General features: G+C 45.4%; 1 protein-coding gene across 1 annotated transcript in view; it reads left to right on the top strand.

Annotated features, from left to right (window-relative positions):
• LOC135368512 (vesicular acetylcholine transporter-like) overlaps positions 1-21364 on the top strand; it is a 67313-nt gene that overhangs the window by 31828 nt on the left and 14121 nt on the right. Inside the window, exons 2-3 of the mRNA XM_064601858.1 lie at positions 4550-4596; positions 14317-14520. Of these exons, the coding sequence (XP_064457928.1) occupies positions 4579-4596; positions 14317-14520 (222 nt within the window). The 5' untranslated portion in view covers positions 4550-4578. The remainder of the gene's footprint in view (positions 1-4549; positions 4597-14316; positions 14521-21364) is intronic.

Below are 21364 nucleotides of genomic sequence, written 5' to 3'. Positions count from 1 at the left end.
AGGGGACAGCGAAAAAAAATCGCAGTAAAGGTATTTTCGTTAAAAAGGATGTCCATTATTGGACCTATAGGGCTCCAACGGGACTGTAAAAAAATTCGCTGTAGTGGTATTTTCGTTAAAAAGGTGTTCGCTATAAAGGAGTTTGACTGTATCTAATTTGTTATCCAAGTAGTACTGCCAATAAGGAATGGTGGGTTTGAAGCGTAAGTTCGTGGTCTGACTGTGAAAAGAAAAAAATTGCTGCATGCATCTTTGGGCATTGTACCAAACGTGTTTACAACGCGAGAGTTTTATAGGGCCGTCACGTGGCCATATCACGTGACCACGTCTCGTGTTCACAGGGTGTGACGTGGTGGTTCGCCCTATAGACGTATCGCTTCAGAAAGAAGCGCAGACTAAAGCATATCCTAACACTGAGCGAGTAAAAATCACTACGTGACTCTGGGCAACGCACAAATATCGAAGCCGTTCAGTTCCTATTGTAAGCCACACGATGATGGTATTTTTATATCGTATATATCCAACCACCTAACCAGCACTACGCAACATTAACTTCTCCCAAAGAAGACAACAACAACAACAGATGCTGACGATGAGATGGGGTGTTTCACCGCGGCGGTGCGGTACCCTACCCCACTGCTCGTGGAACATGGCATGAAGATGATGAAGGAAGGACGAAAACACGAGAACAAATTGAGGCGTCTACAGCAACGTAGTGGACGACAGGAAGTCCACGATCCCACAAGAGATGCCGTAATGCTTGCAAGGAATTTTTCGGTTTACCCAATATCCACCCGAAGTTAGATCTCCCTATTCCATTTCAAAACAGTCGCGGATAAAAAGAAAGACAAACAACGCCGGGAAAGATAAAAGAGCCCCGGGCAAAGTCCAAAACCGGACTGGGCTAAAATAACTATCGCAGCAAGTATTCTTGAAGCCAACATATACAAGGAAGGAAGACTGAAGGAAAGCAGGGTGAGGAGGTGGCGTGCGACGAGCACTACCCATCGATCTACAAATTGGCTCATGAATAGAGAATGAGGGCGAGAGAGAAGCAGGTGGCGCTGTTCCCACGTGCGTCCACGCGACGTACATTCAATTCTTGGGGCTTTGCAGCGCGCGGCTCGCGTGCGTCTGCCCAATAAATATGCACCCACCGCAAGACGAGATCAATGCCGCTCCCTCTAGACGATATACTGCGGCAGTAGGAGACCGCGCGAATTCGAATGGAGGGAACAAATCGTCCTCCTTTACTTACGACACTATTGTGCGAGCATGAAGCTTCGCTGTTAGGACACGTTCCATGATCACGATAGTCTCTGCTCAACGACGAAGCAGTGCGCATGTACACGGAGAAGTTCTCTGGTTCCGATTGAATTTGGTTTTGTGAAATCAAAGATATTCGTAATAAGTTGGAATAAGCAGTCATCTAAGTAAGCAAGAAAGAAGTGATTTTAGCTGATACCTTAATTAGACCTGGGCCTCTTTTTTTTTTTTTTTTTTGAAAATTTTAACGCGTCATTGTTATGGTACCCACAGTTCATGAGCATGCAGATTCCAAAGCAGAGGTATCCTGTTGGTTATTTTTAAATTATGGAATCAAATTATCATCACACAAGGTTTGATGAGCAAGTGCGTGCCTTTATTCTTTTTTTTTTTTTTTCCCAATTAATGTAGACAAATACACTTTTACGAGTCTGTAAAAGCTATCCTGCGCCATTTATAACAAATAGGACTCTTCCACGTGTATTTCCTTTTTCGTTCAAATTGAAAGGAGACAAGTAAATGTCCAAAATACTGAGATCGGTTAACATGTACAATCGTGAAAACATTGCAAGCTTACGTACCGCGCACACACATATTAGGTCCAGGCGTAAAAAGCTCCTGTAAAGCGTACTCTACCGCAATATCAGGCTTTCATAGGTGAAGCCCACCTTACAAAAATCTTCCTGCGCGAAAGCAAGAGTGCAGCTCCCATCACCATGGGGGTGTTCTGTCAACCCTAGTTTCCAGGTTATTGTTTTACAATTGTCTGCATAACAGTTCGGATTTTGTTATCTAAGGTCCTCTAACATGTCAAAATAGCCTCCAAAGCAAAGTGTGCAAAGCCTCTCCTTTGACCTCTCAAGTAAAGTGACACGTTTTCCGCTCCCCTCCAATACCCTTAAGGATGCCTCTTTCTTTTCTTTCCTGCACGATTGTCATTGAAGTTAGCTGTAACAGTTTACACTACTTGTGTCCTTACGGTGGACCCTGCAACGTCGTAGAATCAGATCTCTTTTAGAACCCTCGTGAACGGAAGATACAAACTTGGCTCCATTTAACTTCAAGAAACTCGCTATTACTCTCCCCTGCAAATGGCGGCAAACTATCACATCCTTAACGCCACTCCTAACGAAGTTTAAACTTCAAAGATCCTTATCTCACCGACACACACACACGCACTGGAAAGGACGCTTCTTCTGCCAGCCACAACCTCCCCCCCCCCCCCCTTTGACAGTGTTTAGCGCAAGCAAAGTCTCAACTCCACTGAGAGTCTCCCGGGCCCCATACGTCAGTGACGGACGCTAATTCCCAGCTACGGTCTTGCGTACACCTTGTTACCCAGGATTAGAGACATGGGCTAAAGGAGAAGCATCCCACGGGAAACTAATTGGCCCCGGTCTCTTGCCCATACTTTCCCTCACTATCAGTAACAGGCCTTCACTCTCTGCCACCGTTGTCTTTCCCGAAGCAGAAATCCATTCTCTGGAGCTCGAATAGTTGACGTTTCTCAGACTCTCGGGGGGGCTTCGAGGATACCCTCATTAGCTCGGTGGGGGATGAGGCTCTGTTCGGTGCTGAGTGGGTTTGAGGAAGTTTTTGAGAATTGGGGGAGAAGATAGTGAAATGAAGCGACAACCAGGCCTGCTCACTCATACAGGGTTAGTATCGTGCAGTTTTTCTATTTGGTGTTTTGTGTAGACCTCGCTACAGAGGGCGTAAGCTATGTACCGGAGCAGCAGATGTAGTACAAGAAGGAGATCGCCTCGCGTGGAAACGACTTTTTCTCTAAATTTTCTGTGATTCAAAGTTACTGGAAATAGTTAATCTTATAACATAGTATGAGAGTAGTTTTTAACTTGAGGAATAATCTGTTACCAATTTGTTTATAAAGAAAAATATGATATGGAAGCCCCACGCAGTTGAAGTATGGTAGCCATCGAAAAGGGCCAGACAGCGGAGGGATTGGAACCTCGCATCTCTCGATTACCGGTCGAGCGCCTTGACCAATTCGACAACGCTGGCATCTGCTTCCCGACGACTTGCAAAAGACCTTCGAACCTCCGCTCCAGCCTCAGAACAATTACTTTCCATCCATTAGTTTACTCAATTTCTGGGATATTCGACGTGTCCTCTTGCACGTGCTGTACCTATCCGTTCGCTTGCAACGTGCACGTAATCATGTTTATAAGAGAAACGCATGTTACGGCGTGTTCGCACGACACAGAACCAGTGAAGTAGCCCATCGTTGCCTACTTCTCGGAGGAAATGGAGGGACAACTTCCGGTTAATCCCGCTTCCAGGCAATAACACTTGACGGGTGCGGCTTTACGCGTGCCGGAAACGGAAACCTCCGTTTCCCAACGACCACCCCCCTACTGCGGTTTGATGGCTCTTCGTGGAAACTAAATGGCTCCCATAGAATAAGGGAATACGACTGCAGTATATCGACTACTGATCCTGTACGTTATATCAGCCGAGAGTTTGCTTCTGCTAACGGTTCCTAGATGGATAGGGTTTCAAGCAGACTACATGACTGTTTGCTAAGGCGTGTTTCTGTTTTCCATTTAGCCGTACAGAGTTACGGTTCCTCGTGATAAATACTGCAGTAACGAGAGTGATCCTTTGTTTTGGAATGGATGTCCGGATTTTTCTTAAGCTCTACACATCGATTTGATTTGATTTTAAGGAAAAATAAAATGGAGATTTCGGCTTCACTAGTGTGAGGACAGCAACGCCACATCACTTGCACCAGTCACATTGGTGGGAAACTCTTGGAACGATGATGATGATGATCATGATGATGATAGTGATGGTGATGATCCCGACAGAAGACGCGTTGTTTCAAATCTGTTTTACGCCGGGCTACACATATAGGAGTAGCTGGAACCGACCACCTGCAGGACTAACATTTTTTTGTTTACTTTTTTAGCTTGCGAGCAGAGCATTTGAGAAGTAGTGAGTAGTAGTAGTAGTAGTTTTTTTTTTCTCTTTTGTTGGGGGGGGAGGAGTTCTATTTTTTTCTTACAAAAAAACAACCAAATCTTTTTTTCTCTCTCTCTCTATCGTCATCATCGCACTCATCCGAATGGTGACGCTAAAAGTAACATTTAGAACTACGTCAGCATGGAAGACGTTGCAGTGAGACGCCTAATCGATATGATTTCATAATTGCGTATAGACGACTCTGGCTCAAGCGTCTGGATAAGCTTCCTAATCTAGTCAATATCAATAGTCGAATTATTTATTGCATTTATTTATTTGTTGTTTTCTTGATCTGTTGCAGCCAGGGCGGGCCACGAAGTTCCAAAGAAAATGGCCACTTCACCAAAGGCAAGTCATTATTTACTAACCAACATTATGAAATATCTGCTTGTGTGCTAAGTAAAAGCGCTTAGGGCGAAAGCCGGAGAGAATACAACATTTCAATTAACTTCTCAGGATGAAAACGCCGCGAGGTCAAGCTGAATACCGCGAATAATTTTGACACGAACAGATACTTATTTGACTGCAGCGTGAATACATGTCACCTCAGCATTTGCACAATGGGAGTGGGACCTGATCTGGCAGTTGCTGGGTGCTGGTAGGACACTAAGCGGTTGAAAGGTGGACAATGAGGGACAAGGCAAACAGAAATAACTCCTAAGCAGCCACTCAAGCTGGAACGCACGTGTAAATGAACGCACGGAATAAACGTGTAAACGCGGACGACGCGAGGAAGCTATCCACACTACGGTAGTTCGTCGTTTCTCCGCAGCGCGCCGACACCGTACGATCTCAGAGCGAATAAAGAATAAAACGAACGACGCGATCACATTAAGTCAGCTTAGAACCAGTCTGACACATCCAGCTATCGATAACACACCTCCTAACAGTTTGACGCCAAGATAGAAAAGATAAAAAAAAAAAGAAGACGACTGTTATCCCCAATCTCACTAGAAACGCAGTAAAGCCCAGAAGATCCCGATAATAACATTTTGGGCAAGAAAAACGGAGCTTCACGGGCGAGAGAAAAGATCCCATTTTGGCGGGCTCGGCAAATTGCCCTTGCGCCGAGAACAAATAGAAAATGGACGGGCTCAGATCGGGTGAGGTCGAAAGAGTTCCCCAGGGGAATCTCGGGGGGTGTCAGTTTTTCCTGGGGCATCGTAATGGGCTTTAATTAAAGCGGTGTTGTTCAGTGGTCCTGGGGGAGACAGCCTTCCCTCCAACGGTTTTCGTTATCTCCTATTGTCTCTACTGGTTCAGCAAAAACGGCGAGCATATAATCTCGATGGCTGTCACAGCAGAGCGCAGCTCGTTTGTTCTTCCACCCCATTCCAACTCTTCGCGAAACGGTGGTTTTCTGTGTGCTTCGTGAAAGAAGCAGCATTGGGTATTCGATTTCGTACGCGTTGCGGGTCTAGAGGATGAAATCGATACGGAGTCTTATAAATAGATAGCGAGAGCTTATTCTGGCTTCCACTACGGTGTAGTATGCTTCCGTTTCGAATATTAAAATGGGTTTCGTATAACTTCGAATTTCATGCCTATACACTCTAAGCAAAAAGGGTGTGAAAAGGTGGTAACTTCTATAGTTGCCACCTACACTCTTAAAAATGAACTTCACCACATAGCACGCTCCTAGCCAACCATCACCCCGAATGACAACGTTCTCGCTCTAGATTTGTTGAAAACGGGAGGAGGAGCCTATTTTGTGCACGGCACAAAATAGGCTCCTCCTCCCGTTTTCAACAAATCTAGAGCGAGAACGTTGTCATTCGGGGTGATGGTTGGCTAGGAGCGTGCTATGTGGTGAAGTTCATTTCTAAGAGTGTAGGTCAACATAGCGTCTGATAAAAGTGTGTAAAAGTAATTATCATATATCCCAAATTGCTACAAAAAGGCGTACACCCACATCGCTCACCGAATCAGAAGCGGTAATCCTATCATTCGTAGGTAGCAGGTAGAACTCTGCAACCTTTTAGGCACAACATATGCGACAACTATTACCTCCTAAAAGGTGTAACTGCTCCACCCTTTTTTCGAAGAGAGTAGAGGCTTGGTTGTTTGCGAACCAATAAAGGAAAACTGCGTCATTGTGTTTCGTTGGCCTCAGTTCACTGCTAGGCTACTTGAGAAATATTTCCACGCCCGCATTTTTTACCTGCAGTTGTGGTTCTCTGTTTGATTGAAAAAGGAAAAGAAGATGATAAACGGAGAGAGATCGGGTATGTACTGCAAAACCTGAAAACAAAGGACAACATTACATCATCAAGTGCAACATCAGGCCTCACCATGCTCCGTTGAAGTAAATTGAGTGGAATTGAATTATTTCATCAAAAATACTTTTCTGCTGCTTTTCTGTTGCTTTCCTGCTACTTTGTCGTCTTGCTTGACCGCAAAGCACTGTTGTCATTCCTAAACTCTTCTAAGGGGCACTGGTCTCCTTTAGACAGTTTAACTGAACTCAACTCATATTGTGACCTTTAGCGCATTGGGCCATGGCATTACCTGATCATGAGGTGCCCATGCAGAACCTGTTTGGTATGTGCCATGGATGTTACGCGGCGTAGGCAACATTGTCATACCAACGACATAGATCATTATTCATCTATCACCTCATCATCTCATATTATATACTGACCAGTGTGCCCTGGGGCAGTGGGCAGCAAATTAAGTGGAAAATTTTCTTTTTCATCGTCTAATCGCCGGCCTCTGTGATGATGCACATGTACAATGTTTCGTGGGCGCAAAATAAATAATTAAAATAAAGACAATAAAGATCGTTGTCCCATGTATATGTTGCTGTTGTGACTAGAAACCCTATCAGAATCCACAAAGAAAAGAACGTACACTTAGTGTAATAAAAAGAGAAGAAGAGGTCTGATAACGATTCCAGGTAAGAACATTAGTGCGCTCTTTGATGGCGCTCCAAAGAAAATTCCGAGTAGCTGTGCAACCTTTGGTACTCGCAGCTGAAATACAGCTACATCTGTGTCGCTACGCATTGTGGGCAAACTTTAACACGATTCTTTCTCTGGGTTTTGGAGTTTTTAACATATAATACGTTAATACTTCGAAAACGTCTCTTACAAATGCATTGCACCTCGAACCCCGTTCAGATGTTTATGAGTCTTCACAATCTTTTCTGACAAGACCTTCACAAGACAAGACAAGAACCTCCACTAAGAACATTCCTTGGCGGAGCCATCCTGGCGAAAGGCCCGGCGTCTCGTGTTTTCCACTTCCGCCACCTGCATCACCACACCTCACGTGATACCCAACGTCGTATCACGCCACCTTCGCAGGGCACTTCTTCCGTGACTCACCGCGCCGCGGTATCTGGGACACACGGCGCGCACACGCTATATTCGATGCTTAATTCCGCATAGACGGCTGCCGCTGTAAAAATATTGCGGAAATATGCAAGAAGTTAGTTTTCTGGTTAGGTATGGTTAGTGCGTGCGAGAAGACGTTAGTTCCACACCGAGAGCAGTTTTCTTTTTCTTCTTTTTTACCCTCACCGACAGAGATTCGCCTACACGGCACATATCTTCTGCTGACTCCTTCGCAAGAACGAGTCCCCGTAGCGCACCTTCAATCCTGCGGAACCGACAAATGTGATTAGGCTGCCTAATTGGACGAGCAAATGTCTCATCCCCACCGAAGGGGAGGACGAGAGGGAAGGAAAAAAAAAAAACAAGAGCGGGAGGACAAACAGAGGGATAGAAAGAAAAACAGATGATAATTCATGGTTGCCCTCGCACGTGCTCATCCTCACTCACGCTCTCTCTGCTTAGGTAGCAGGTCTTTTCGAACAAGGAAGAGGTGGAGAGAAAAGAAAATTCGTCTGAGAAAGTTTGGACGTAGAGGAATCGCTAAGCTCCGCAATCAAGCAGCCTTGCGAGAGTGGAGAAAGAAAAAGAAGAGCACAGTTGGCGCTCCCTTTCAATTGTCGGGCTGCCTGAGGTTCTAAGAGGCTGGTTTTCATGGGGTTCGCCCATTGTCCTCAGCAAGAGCATCGCATCGGTACCAGCATTAAGATATAATGGTTCACCCTTAATATCGCGTTCCTAACCTTATCCTTTACACCTTAAGAAGAAAAAAAAAGGAGTAAATTGAGGAGCGATTACAGTTTCTAGTCCCCTATAGATTGCAATTACTCCCCATCTTAGTCCCCCGACCCTGAAATTTACTCCCCAGAGCTGCAAATAGTCCTTAAACTTCGTAAATAGCGGACGAGTCAATTGAACACAGAAGGACGAACACAACACAGGCCTCACAACGCCCAACTGCATACTTCAATAGACCTCTCCTTGTTTGTAAACAAATGACGTCATAGTGTTCGACAGCGCCACCAATTTGGTAGACTTGAACAACGTTCAAAGCTAGGGGGCGAACAAGTAATTAATTAATACTTACATATCCGACGCGTGAAGAAAAACGTCCAGTAATCCATCTGGACGACGTCTACGAGCATATCTACGCGTAGTACTGACCCTATACTAACAAAAACAACAATACGCCCCCGATCATTCCACCTAATTACACACTCTCGGAGACGGCGAAGACCCGATGAACATCTCACACCAAATCAGGTGTTTCTCCCTATATGCCTTCCTTCTGACTAGTTATTTTCCTCATCACCTCTCTTTTAAAAGGAGCGGAAAGTGGGTGGGGGGGGGGGGGTGCGAAAGAAAGATAAGGAAAAGCTCGTGAGCAGAATCCGAAAGACATCCTTACACAGCTCCGCGCGGGAGGAACAATCACTAACTGCTCACAATACACGGCGATGCCATTAACACTCGAAGACGTTTCTACTCACACGGCTTTAACGAGGCTACACGAATACACGCCTCGTAAATGGGGAAAGAAAAACAATACCCATAAAAACGCGGGATACAAAAACAAACGAGGGAATCCAGGCTTCGCTCGCCCCATCTCCGATAGCGACGCAAAAGGCGCCCTTATCGCAAACGCCTAGGAGAGGAAGGCCGCCCTGGTGGAGGGATTTGGCAAAGCCCGCATGACACGAAAATCCCGGCCATCGCAACGAATACCGAGCAAAGAAAGCCTCGTTTCACTATTTCTCGGTCCCTTTTTTTACTCGCGCCCCCTTGTGATCGGCTTCAGTGGGGGGAAAAAAAATATAAGGAAGCAACGCAGAATCGAAATTGAGTCTGCGACGTGAGGAGGGCATGCTTGTATATACTAATATATTTGGCCCTGCTGCTGCAGTGGAGTTCGGCCGCTCAGTATGTGGTATCATGTTGTGTCCGCTGATACAAGAGATGTCTTTTGTATGTTTTGCGCGTAGGCTCGATTGGGTGACGGTGTATGGAGGGAGATGTTTGTGCAGTGTGGGTCAGATACAAAAGCGAGTGTTTGGAAGGCGGTCACGGTTAATCAAGCAAGCTTCGATGAGGCCGTTGGGTACAGGGTGGTTGTATATAAGGCATTGGGATACGGACAGTGTGCCGAATGGTGTGTACTGCAGGAAGTATAGGAAAAAAACTAAGTATAAAGAAAAAAATAGAGCTCTCAAAGGTCCATTAATTTTGTTATGGCAGAGGAGAGTATTCGGAAGCATTATTCTGTCATTATTGGATTTTTATTTATTTTTGTTACTGTTAAAGTCACTTTTTGCAAATATGGCATTAATGTTCCGATTATCATGGAGAACAAGATCCTTCGGGTCGTGTGTGCTTGTTTGATACACGGTGATTGAATGTTACAGGAACTATTTTAACTGAAAGTATTAATTTTTTTGTTTTGTTTTAGTTGCATTTATTTCCACACAGGGAGAAACTAGTGTCGCCGGTCGAACCCGTGTCGGGTTTATTTCTGCCAACCAACATTTTCAACACAAACCTATTTGAAACTTAGTATGCGCCGTGCTCTGTATACTGCCGCAACATCCTTGTTAGCACGCACTCGCAGTCCCTCATAATCATTAACTCACACGCTACCCGTACACTTCCCGGAACTGTATGGAAGAGATTATGCACCAGACGTCCCTTTGTGATCAGCCACCTTCAACTTCCTGTCCAAAGCGACCATCTTACCGTCAGCAGGTGTCCTTCCCAACATCGCTTATGTGACCGTCTGTCCCAACTTTAACGTCGGAATAATCTCTGCCGCATCTTAAAAGTGCCGTCATCAACATTTCTCTATGCGTGACTCCTATGTGGACGCGCCCGGTCATCTAGACACACACACAACGTCTCTATATGCTATGGACGTCTGAAGCGCGCGCTACCGTTTTCCCTGGCATCCTTGTTGCAAGTCTGTAGCTCGTACACAGACAGGATGCAAGAGAAAAGGGATTCCTCTAAAGCCCTCTCTATCTCGAGGGAACTCGCTCCGAGGCAACCCCCGCCGCGAGCCGTAAATTCAATCTGTCCCGTTTGAAGGGACGTCAGGAAATTGCGCCCTGCCAGAATTGCTTCTTGCAGGCACTCCCGGAAGCACCATCCCTCACTGCCTCGTTTCCAAATTTATTCCCCGTTAACTGCTCGCCAGGTTGCCAATTCAAGCACGATGCCCGCTGAGCAGAAGAAGAAACGTAATCACTGGCTGGTCAACCAGTGCGGGATCACGACTGTAAGCGTTTGATCTACATCTAAGCTACGTTTAAAAAGCGCTGGATACACGATGCGGCAAAGATCTCGACGTTTGAAGTAGAAACTACTGAACGTACTGTAAAAGTGGGTTAATTCGGCGGTCTGGATAATTCGCTCAGCGTGACTTTCGGGAAAATTATATCTTATATATTATATCTTATATTTTATTATTATTATATATATTGTAAGGGATAGCGTACGATATACTAAAACTCTCTATTATTCCCCGAAAGTCACGCTGAGCGAATTATCAAGACCGCCAAATTAACCTTATTAAATTAACAAAATTAACCTTATGCACGTAAAGGCGATAGTGTACGATATATTAAAACTCTCTATTTCGCGGGAGTCGTCCTGGACTCGCGATACATATTCTATGAAGTCGTACCATTGGGCTCGTCTGGGATAGACTACTATAGAGGGTAGGGAATTGTTGATGATTCTGCGACACCCACGTAGAATCAAATGCTTTCTACGCGAAGTCGACGGCGACGATCGAGCACATATTTTCAACCTGAGGACGCACAAAAATGTAATCTGACCATGAAATTAAACGGACAATCGCTCTCGATAAGATTACACTGCGAGAAAGCTAGACAGAGAAGTACACAAATAATGCACAACGTGAAGATGTAAGATTCACATCTTCCCAAGACCCGTCTTGTCCGCCATATCAGACCGCTGTCGACTACAAAACATTTAGTACCGGCACAAAACCCTCTAGAGATGCTCTATTTATTTATTTTAATAGAGCTTATACAAGTACGGAGATACATTTTGACAACTTGATACACGTACTTTTTTTTTTTTTTTTTTTCCTGTGTGTCAGCGTGTGCAAGGCCGTGAGACAACTGGAAAAACAGATCATCTCGTAGAGCAATGCAAAATAAACTTGATCGAAACAAGCAGCTTTCTGAAGAAATCGGATTTCGTTTCTCCTCGGTGGGGTTTTGAGGATTGTTGTAATCCCGTACGAGGATTTGGAGAAGAAAACAGAACCAGGAGATGCGCTTCTTTTGAATAATGTAGTTGGTCAGTTTCCGATGTATTACTCACGACTGGTGCTGTTGCTATGTCCGAAAGCTTTTATGCCCTTGCTTTTTTATTCTATCGCACTTTTTCATTGTGTTTCGTTGCTATTTCACCCGTTTTATCCGTTGCTCAGCATAAATTCGACCTCAGCTTCACTGGTAGGGACAGCGCTTTTAGCTATCACAACGACAGTCGCAGCGGCGCTTTCAATTAGTAATGTATTTTATAACTTAGTCACCCCCGATTGCAACATGTTTCATGTTATTTTATTCCACGTTAGTGACGCGAAGCAACGGCTATGAGTGGCGTACGGATGTGAACAGACGGAGAGAGGACAGCAGGAAGGAATGTGGGGGGACAGGGGGGTTAGAGTGCGTCCTGGGCCGACTTCAGGGGGAACCGTGCCAGGGGGAACTCCGGGGGAACCGGGGGAAATTCGTCTGGAAAGTTTTCGGAAAACCCAGGGAAAACCTCAGACAGCACAGCCAGTGGTAGGATTCCAACTCACCACTCACCTCCCAGTCTACACCACGACCTTGGCTACCACTACCGATCGGGACGCCTTAGCCCGATCGGCCATGCAGCTGTCCGATGGCCACATGTGACATATATACTTCCCTACATCCAAGCCCCGGACATCGAACAATCGTACTAATAATGGAATCCGAACATATTAGTAAGTTTTGAATAAATGCACCAGAATTATAACGCTGCCTCACTCCAACAGGAAACAACAACAACAACGAATACGTTGATTAACTAGTGATTAACTAATTCATTAACAACGGCTACATCTGTAAACTTGGTTGTCTCTCCCTTAATCTAATTTCTTATTTGCGCAAAAGGTAATAAAGTGAAATGAAATGAAAATTAACTCGTAACAACATCATGTCCTTTTCCACAATCCCAGAGTAACTATAGTCCCCTATCTCCCACTCCTTCCTGCTGGATCTCTGTCCACTGCTGTACGTCGCTCATAGCCACAGTTGCTTCGCGGCGCTAACACGAAATATTAAAAAAATATCGCGGCCTCTTCAGAATTCGTTGAACTAGTTCACCATAGTTAAGCCGGAGTTCCATTTGACTCAGTCCCATTGGGTAAAAGAGGGTCATGTGGTTAGACTGGGTAATTAGTTTCAAAGGGCTAATGGAGGTTTCATGTCATTTGGCGGCGAGAGTCATCGCATCGAGAGTGATCAAATGTGTGGAACGCGTCGCGAAATAGTATTAGAAAATTAGGAAATTGCGGACAATTGTGCCGTAGCGGTAAAGTGTTCGAAGCTCCAAGCAAGAAAATCTCGAAGAAATAATGCTCCTTTTGTAGCAAAGTAATTTTTATAATGAATAATATTATTTATTTATAATTGGTATTAATTATAATATATATATATATATATGTGTGTGTGTGTGTGTGTGTGTGTGTGTGTGTGTGTGTGTGTGTGTGTGTCACACGAGTCCCAAGTAGGACGAAACATCTGTACGCGGCTGGGAGTGCACGATCAACTTGGAAACATATGCTCCACGTGCAGCCACGGGGGTTCGGCTATTTTCCCTTTATATAGAAATATAATTATATATTTATAATACATATTACTTCTAATTATAATAAAAGTAATGTGATATATTTTCAATTTTTTTATTATGCTTGTGTTTGGTAAAAACCGGTCTGGAGAAAGTTCAGAATATGTGCGTTTTGTATGTGTACTTACTAATTAAAGTTCGCAACGAAGGACAAATATTACCGCTACTAAAGTTTGAACATCTATCCTTATCTAAACAAAATATTAGCGACATAAACTCTAGCTTTTCGATGAAAGTTTTAGAACGAAAACGTCTTAAGACAACCCAGGCAGCACTGAATCTTAGACCAATATTGGTTGATCATTGGAAGGATTGGTCCAATATTGGACCAGCTTTGCCAATGGCCAGCCAATGATGGCTTCAGCATGGAAATATTGGTCCAACATTGCCAATTACCAGCCTATGTTGGCTATAAACGGGCAATAGCTTGCCAATATAGGCAATATAGGAAGTACACACAGGTAATATGGAAATCAAATATGGGTATGCCAATATTGGTCCAATATTGGGTCGGGTTGCATTTGCAAAATTGGGATAATAATTCCAATCTGGGACCAATATTGGCGTGCTGCCTGGGAAAGGTGTCGGCTCAAATATCAAAACCATATTTATGCAAGCAACCCCTGTCCGTGTTGTTTCCACAACACATTCGCGACTGTGACGAAGTAGAGCATATTTCTTCTTCATGTTGTGAAAGCAGGTATGAAAAGTGTGTATCTTCTAATAAAATATATTACGGCAATCCGGAACGAATCGCCACTCCATTTGTAGAAAGAAACCGCAATACATTGAAGACCAATGCGTTCTCAACGAGAATTCGATCTATCTTTTCCAGACGCGTGGTGTGGAACTGCCACGCGCCTTTGTGCCCGCCCTGGCGGCCACCCTGGAACGGTACCTGGAAAGTCTGGCTGCCGTTGTACCAAAGCCCCAACTGGAGGGCACCACACGCCTGGTGCGAGATTTCGCCTCGGACGAAGCGAAAGGAAACTGGCTCCAGGAGAAGCTCAGGGAATTCGCATCGACCCGAGACAACTGGGTGAGTGCTTTGATACGTGTGATAACCACGACCTGCTAGATTATAACGACCATGTCATAATCGGCAACCCCTAAGAGGAGCCCGGTCCGCACGATCCGCTAGGGGCGCTACTCATCGGCCCGCGAGATCTACATCATGATTGGACAATGAAAATTTGAATTTTGAAAGCGCAGAAGAGGACGTACGACTACCGTAGCAGACGACAGCAACAGCCCCTATGAAAACGCGTACTGGAATTATGACGATAATCAACCGTAGAAAGAAGCATCTCCCGTGGGACATCCATCGCTTGTACAAAAATACTAAGGTAAGCTGAGGTATAAAGTATTGTAGAAATTGAGGAAGCAATAACCAGGGTGATGAGTAGCGCCACCGTTAGCTTCCAAATGGGGCGCTGGGAATGGGTGCCTATGACGTGGTCGTTATAATCTAGTAGGTCTTGGTGATAACGAAGGACATCGTAAAGGGCTTTTCAGACAATACGACTAGTCTATTCTGATTGGCAAGCGTATGCCGTGTTTCGCTTATTGTTTCCATGTTGTCATCGAGGCTACTTGGCGTGCAATTGTTCCGTGAACAACTCGCAGTTAACTCATTTCACTTCATCCTCACATCACATCAGTCATGTACTGTCTCATATCAATCAATCAATCAATCAATCAACCTTTATATGGAACGGGGTAGGGCACTTCCCCCTCTGTGATGAAACACCCCACGTTACCGTCAACATCTATTTCGTGTGCACAGCCAAGCAGCACAATATCTTGGACCAATATTGGCAATACAGACCCAATCGCGGTCCAATATCGGGACGACATTGCCAATCTTCGTCCAATATTGGACCAACATTGGCAGTACTGGCCAAATCGTGGTCCTATATTGGATCGACATTGCCAACCTTCCAGGATGTTGTTCTTCTTGGGCAGCTTCTTATGTTGACCTATATAGCACAGCGATATCACATCATCAGCGAACAAAAACTATCGCATAAGGACGGTTATGGCACTTGCCATCTGCACATGTGCTTGGCATAACCACATCCCCCCCCCCTCCCCGCCAGAAGCGTTCCACACCTACGCATACATGCGAAGCTTCATTCCAACCAGACGCTGTTTTCCAGCGCTTATCTTTGATGCCATCTCCAGCCCCGCACACAACTCCGCATCATCATCCCTCATCCGTTCCTGCAGTGCAATGCTCCGCTCCGGGCATTTTTGCGGCATGCGTCGAGGCTGCTACAACTGCGCGCTCGGGATTAACTAGGACAGGCCGCCAGACGCCCTCCAATTAATGAGGACCTAATTAAATCAGTTCCGAACGAGTGCATGCCGGCTCATTTGAATATGGGAGAAACGCTCGGCTGGGCGTGTATTCGCTGTAGCTACATCTACATGCAGAACGTCCGCCTCGGGCGTGAGCAAACATGGACTTAGCTGTCCACGCGCGCTGCTATGCTGACGAGTTCTGTACAAAATAGACTGCATAGGGGTTATGTACATATCCGTTATCTGAGAGGAGCATGTAAATTATGATGGAGAAGGAAGTTCGTTATTATGAAACTCAAAAGTGGTCGCGTGTATTCCATAGTTGGTTGGACGTCTATTGGAATTGGAATCATTGGTCCGACATAGTAAGAAGTACATCTTGTACGCGGAAACTTTTAGAGTGAGGCAAAAGCACCGCGGGACACATTTCACTGTGTATAGTGTTTTCCCGAGTGAACGCTGAGTGAAGACTGAATACAATTTGTGACGAAAACATCCTTTAAAGTGGGACTCCGTAACAAAATCACCGCTAAGGTTGTGGTACATCCGTAACCTTTGGGATGTCAGGAACATGTGTACGAAATATCTCCTTCCAAAACTGCGCAGATTTTATTCAAAGGAATTTATTACGAAGCGAGCGCTTCGCCTCTGTGAAGCCAGAGGGTACTGAAAGCAACACACTGCTGACATCATCCGGCAAGGGAGAACGCAGGTTTCGTAGCAGACGCCAATCCTGGGTGACGTCACGGTATCCGCCTCTGGACTAACCGCTCTTCGCATTTCGGTTTCCGTTTGCTATTGTTATCATTTACATATGAATTACTCCCACAAAATGAGTGCGAATGTTGTATTCGGTATCGAGGGGGTGGTTCGTGTTCGGTATGATGCTCCCCTAATTTTTTTGGAATCCTTGCGAAGTCTAAAAGACCGCTTATACCAAAAATAGCACCAATAACACGACCAGTTCAAGGGCACCTCCTAAAAAGTTGGCTTCGCCTGATAACATAATTGCATGTATAAAAGCCAACTTGACATACCACCGCGAGGAAATGTGGTGCATCGCCTACCATCGGGAGCGTGTGTGCGTGTGCGTAAGAGAGAGAGAGAGAGAGAAAGAATAAATGTGGAAAGAGGCAACTTAGAGATGAAAAAGTACAGCATGACATATCGAGCACAGCTGGCGCTTCACCTATAGGAGTATGCAGCCCAAAGCCATCGTCCTGCGTATATACTTTCTGTCGAAGTGTGGCAACTTTTCCAAGAAACGACAACCAGTATAATCTCAAATCTAACTTGAAAAATAAGGAAGTTAGAAAGAAGGGAACACGAGAGAGCAAAGCGAAAGCGCAGAAAGATGGAACGACCGAAATCACGAGAGCAAACCGAAGCAATCAAAATGGCGACCGATTCCCCTCCCCCCCCCCCCTCCGGTCCTCTCTTTTTTTATTGTACGTGTGCGGCACATCTGCACCCAAGGCTATTCCGACAGGGAAAGGCTGAGGGTACGGAAGACAATTTGATTACCTCCAGGATAAATGAAACGCTTTGGCCGCCGGCGGCGTTGGGAAACGGGGAAGCGTTACCGAAAAAGGAGAAAGGGAACAAGAGGTACGCAGCGCCCCATATCCTCCCCCCCTAACACCCCTCCCGATCTCCACTCACGCGTGTGCGTGCATGTATGGAGCAGCTCCAACGCGTACGCGGAGGCACGATCCTTATTAGCATATTTGCTGAAATAAACGGCTGCCACATCCCCTACCGCTGTCCCGAGGGTAAAGGGGCGTAAAAAGGAACTACCTACCCCCGCATTTTATTTCTCCACATTTCCATCTCCTGGCACTGGTTGCTCCCGAGAAAGAAGTCCACTTGTGTACCGGCTTTAAAACTTACTGCTCCCGAGTTTGTCATTCACCGCTTTTTGTGTTGTATTTGCACGTTTTGGTTAAGGACCCAATGTACAAGTTTGACCATACACTGATAACACTAGGGAGTTTGAGGAAATCGTAATCGTAAGGGGGGGGGGGGGTTGGCAGGATCGGCTCGTCGTTGTTGGCCACACAGAAGTGGTCGTCGTCACGACTATAGCAAAAAAAGAAGAAGAAGGACGGACGGTCAGCCCCCTCCGATTTCGACTCCGTATCGCTGTCAGCCAATCACATATCAGCAACGTGATATCAGCCACTCCAAAGGAATCAGGCGATTGGCTTATCACGTTATCACGAAACGTTATCGGGAAACCGTGAGCAGACCCCCGATTCCCTTTTCCATATCGCTGTCAGCCAATCAGCTATTCCTATACGCTGATAGCTGATTGGTTGATAGCGTTACGGAAAAGGAATCGGAGGGCGCATCGGGTACCGTAACCGTACGTCCGGAACCGTACAGCGTCCGATGAAAAAGAAAGTAGCGAGCTTTAGGACAACGTAGAAGTGTCACGGTAACGTTTCCGAAAACACGACAAGCAAATCGCCTGATTCCTCTGGAGTGACTGACGTCACGTTGCTGATAACTGTCATGTACTCAGGCTTCATTCGAGCCTTCCAATGGGCAAATGAGCGCCAGCAAACGGCAACAAGCCCTGACACCTATAGAAGGTAGAGATAAATAGGAAAGACACACCACGGCAAACCCTTGCAGACGAACTGCTCACCAAGCTTCCCTACCACTTATTATAATTTATAAAACCTACGACGCTTAAGTTGAAAGCGGCACTCTTTCAAGCCTCTGCTGTCCTTTCGAAACACATCCTCACGCATCTCACTTAAGCACGTTCCACTCAACTTTTCCAGCGTTATGTCACGCAAACCTATTCAAAGCCTCCCCCTGCACGTGCATGCGCATACAAGCCCTTGCTCAGATGAGCACCCACTCGAGCATTCCTCTTCAAAATGGCCCGACGAGTATAGCGAGCTCCCGGGGCTTGTTTTCTACTAACGAGCGTTTTCACGCTTTGTTCGCTGTTATATAAAAACGGTGGTTTCTTTTATTTGACGCTCGTCGCTTTGTATCACAGCGCAGATAAACATCGGTCATTTATTATCGCCACGGCAGAAACTGTAGATGCATGGACAGCATCAACGGGACTGTTCACGAGATGGGGGGGGGGGGGGGGGGGGAGTTGTAAAGATCGCTCGATTACTACTAGCGCTTCCGAGATTACAGGGGCCCTCTTTTCATTTCTTATCTTTCTTTTCTTTTTTTTTTTCTGGTGTAGTATGAAATGGTAGGGAACGTTGGCGTTAGATGATACCGCAGAATGGCTGTATGGCAGTTACTTCTCATTATGAAAAGTGGGTTTCCGAATTTGTGTCGCTAATCTAATATGCGGTGTTATACAATTGAGGTTTCGCGTTTTCTGTCAGTCCTTTTCGTGTCCGCTCACCAATTTGTCCGTCTATCTATTAAGCGTTCTAGATTGTGTTGTGGGTGAATTTAGAAGAGGAAAGAACGCACAGGAACTACAATCAGCGTTACGTGTCCACTCCGCGTATCTTTCAAGCTTATAACTGTACACATGCATTTTCAGTGGGACAGGGACATTCAAATCAATTCTCATTGTTCGATGAGAGTGCTATCGATCATGTCTGCTCTGCTTTCATTTGCTTGCGAAACAAAAACAGTCCCGGGGGCATTATAATTATCGAGCTATGGACTTGCACCGTTCCATGTGCGAGGCAATGTAAAGGTCCCGCAAATGTAACTGTCATCTTCACAAGACAGCATATAAGCAGCAGAATAGGAAAAAAATGAAATGCAAAAGATAAACAACGGTGATTTAGCCTCTACGACAACACAATGCGAACGTCCAAGGTACAATCACGTGGTACAATGCTACGGAAAGGTTACTTATCTCACTTTCTGCATTCTGTTTATTTGCGTGCTACGTGGAAGTGCAGTGCAAAGTGGATTGACTTGAGAGGACGTATTTTTTGCCGACACAGCCCGTATACGACTCGCTGACTCCGTTGAAAGATATTTCAATTTGACGATAATTCAATTTAGTGAGGAAGAAAAGAGAAGGCTAATGTTCGTAGTGAAATATTTCGATACAAACAAACACGCGTGGTATGAGAAAGGATGCAGTTACATGTACACACTAAAAATAAAAATAAACAGAAGTAAATTGGGAAGTGACTACATCTTCCAGTTTCCTAGATTGCAGTTAATCCCAATTTTATAGTCCCTTGCACTGCTAATAGCCCCCGAACTTCGCCATAAACGTCCATGCATTCACTCTCTTAAGGGACTAATGCATTAAACGGAATGGCAGTAACTTCACCTCCTAACCAACCATCATCTCGCTCGAGTGACGTCGTTCTCTCCCCTGATTTGTTGACAACGGAAGGGGTACGCCTTTTCTGTTACAATTATGTCCGGCATAATTGTCACAAAGAAGGCATAAAGGCATAGGCCTCCTGTTTTCAACGATGTCATTCGAGATGAAGGTTGGTTAGGAGGTGAAGTTACTGCCATTCCGTTTAATGCGTTAAGTTTGCCGTGGCTACACTCTTAAAAATGAACTTCACCACACAGCACGCTCCTAGCCAACCATCAGCCCGAGTGACATCGTTCTCTCCCCTGGGGGCTTAATCGCTTCATCGTCGTTACAAGCTAACGAGTGGCGGGAAATTCAAAAAGGTGGGCACGTGACAAATTGCGCGTGACGTGTACCACGGCCTTCACGTATCGCGCGAAGAGCGCCGTGCACGTGTTTTATCACGTGCCCACCTTTTTAAACTTCCCGCCCGCCTTTTTGAGTTTCCCGCCACTCGTTAGCTTGTAACGACCGTAACGACGATGAAGCGATTAAGCCCCCTGGTTCGTTGAGAACGGGAAGCGTACACCTTTTTATGACACATATGTAGAAATGTTAATTGTCACAAAAAGGCCTACGCCCCGCGCTTTCCACAAATCAGGAGTGATATCACTCTGTACGATGATTGGCCTTCAGCGTGCTATGTGGTGAAGCTTTGTTTTAAGAGTGACGCAGTCGCTACAGTTGTGATGCAGCCCACATACGTGAGACCAACAACGGCAAGCTGGTTTTCGTCACCACCACCAACACCACCTTTTTTTAAGAGTGTATAATAGTTGTGGCAATGCATCTATAGTCTCCAAAATGTCCCTAAAAGAACGCCTTATTTTTCGTGTTAGAGTGTAAGTCAACACAGCATAACCACACGAAAGCAGTAATAAGACTTTCTGTTTGCAAACATCTGACGTCACGAGAAGACCGTTTCGAGGCTATATTTTGTTGTGGTGGGCAAGAAGCGGGAAAAAACGCGTCGGCTGATTGGATGATAAAACGGATAGTGCCCACCAACATGCTTTGCGTGGTGGCGTTACGTAACCAATGACGTAGGGGCTCAGGTCGTCCATAATAACCTCCAGTCCAGCTAGCCGTCATCCCCACTTTTTTTTCTTTACCGCATTACCATCACCAGCTCACCGTAAATAGACATGACTGATGTGAAGCGGTACTATCACTGCTTCAAAGCGGAGTTCTATGCAAGTAAAGATTTCAATACCGGCTCAATACAAGAAACATGGCTCTATGATTTGTTGAGAAGAAGAACATA

The sequence above is a fragment of the Ornithodoros turicata genome, chromosome 9 (assembly GCF_037126465.1).
Source record: "Ornithodoros turicata isolate Travis chromosome 9, ASM3712646v1, whole genome shotgun sequence".
Taxonomy (NCBI): Eukaryota; Metazoa; Arthropoda; class Arachnida; order Ixodida; family Argasidae; genus Ornithodoros; species Ornithodoros turicata.
The sequence above is the reverse complement of the archived record's forward strand: the minus strand, read 5'-3'. Positions and strand labels throughout refer to the sequence as shown.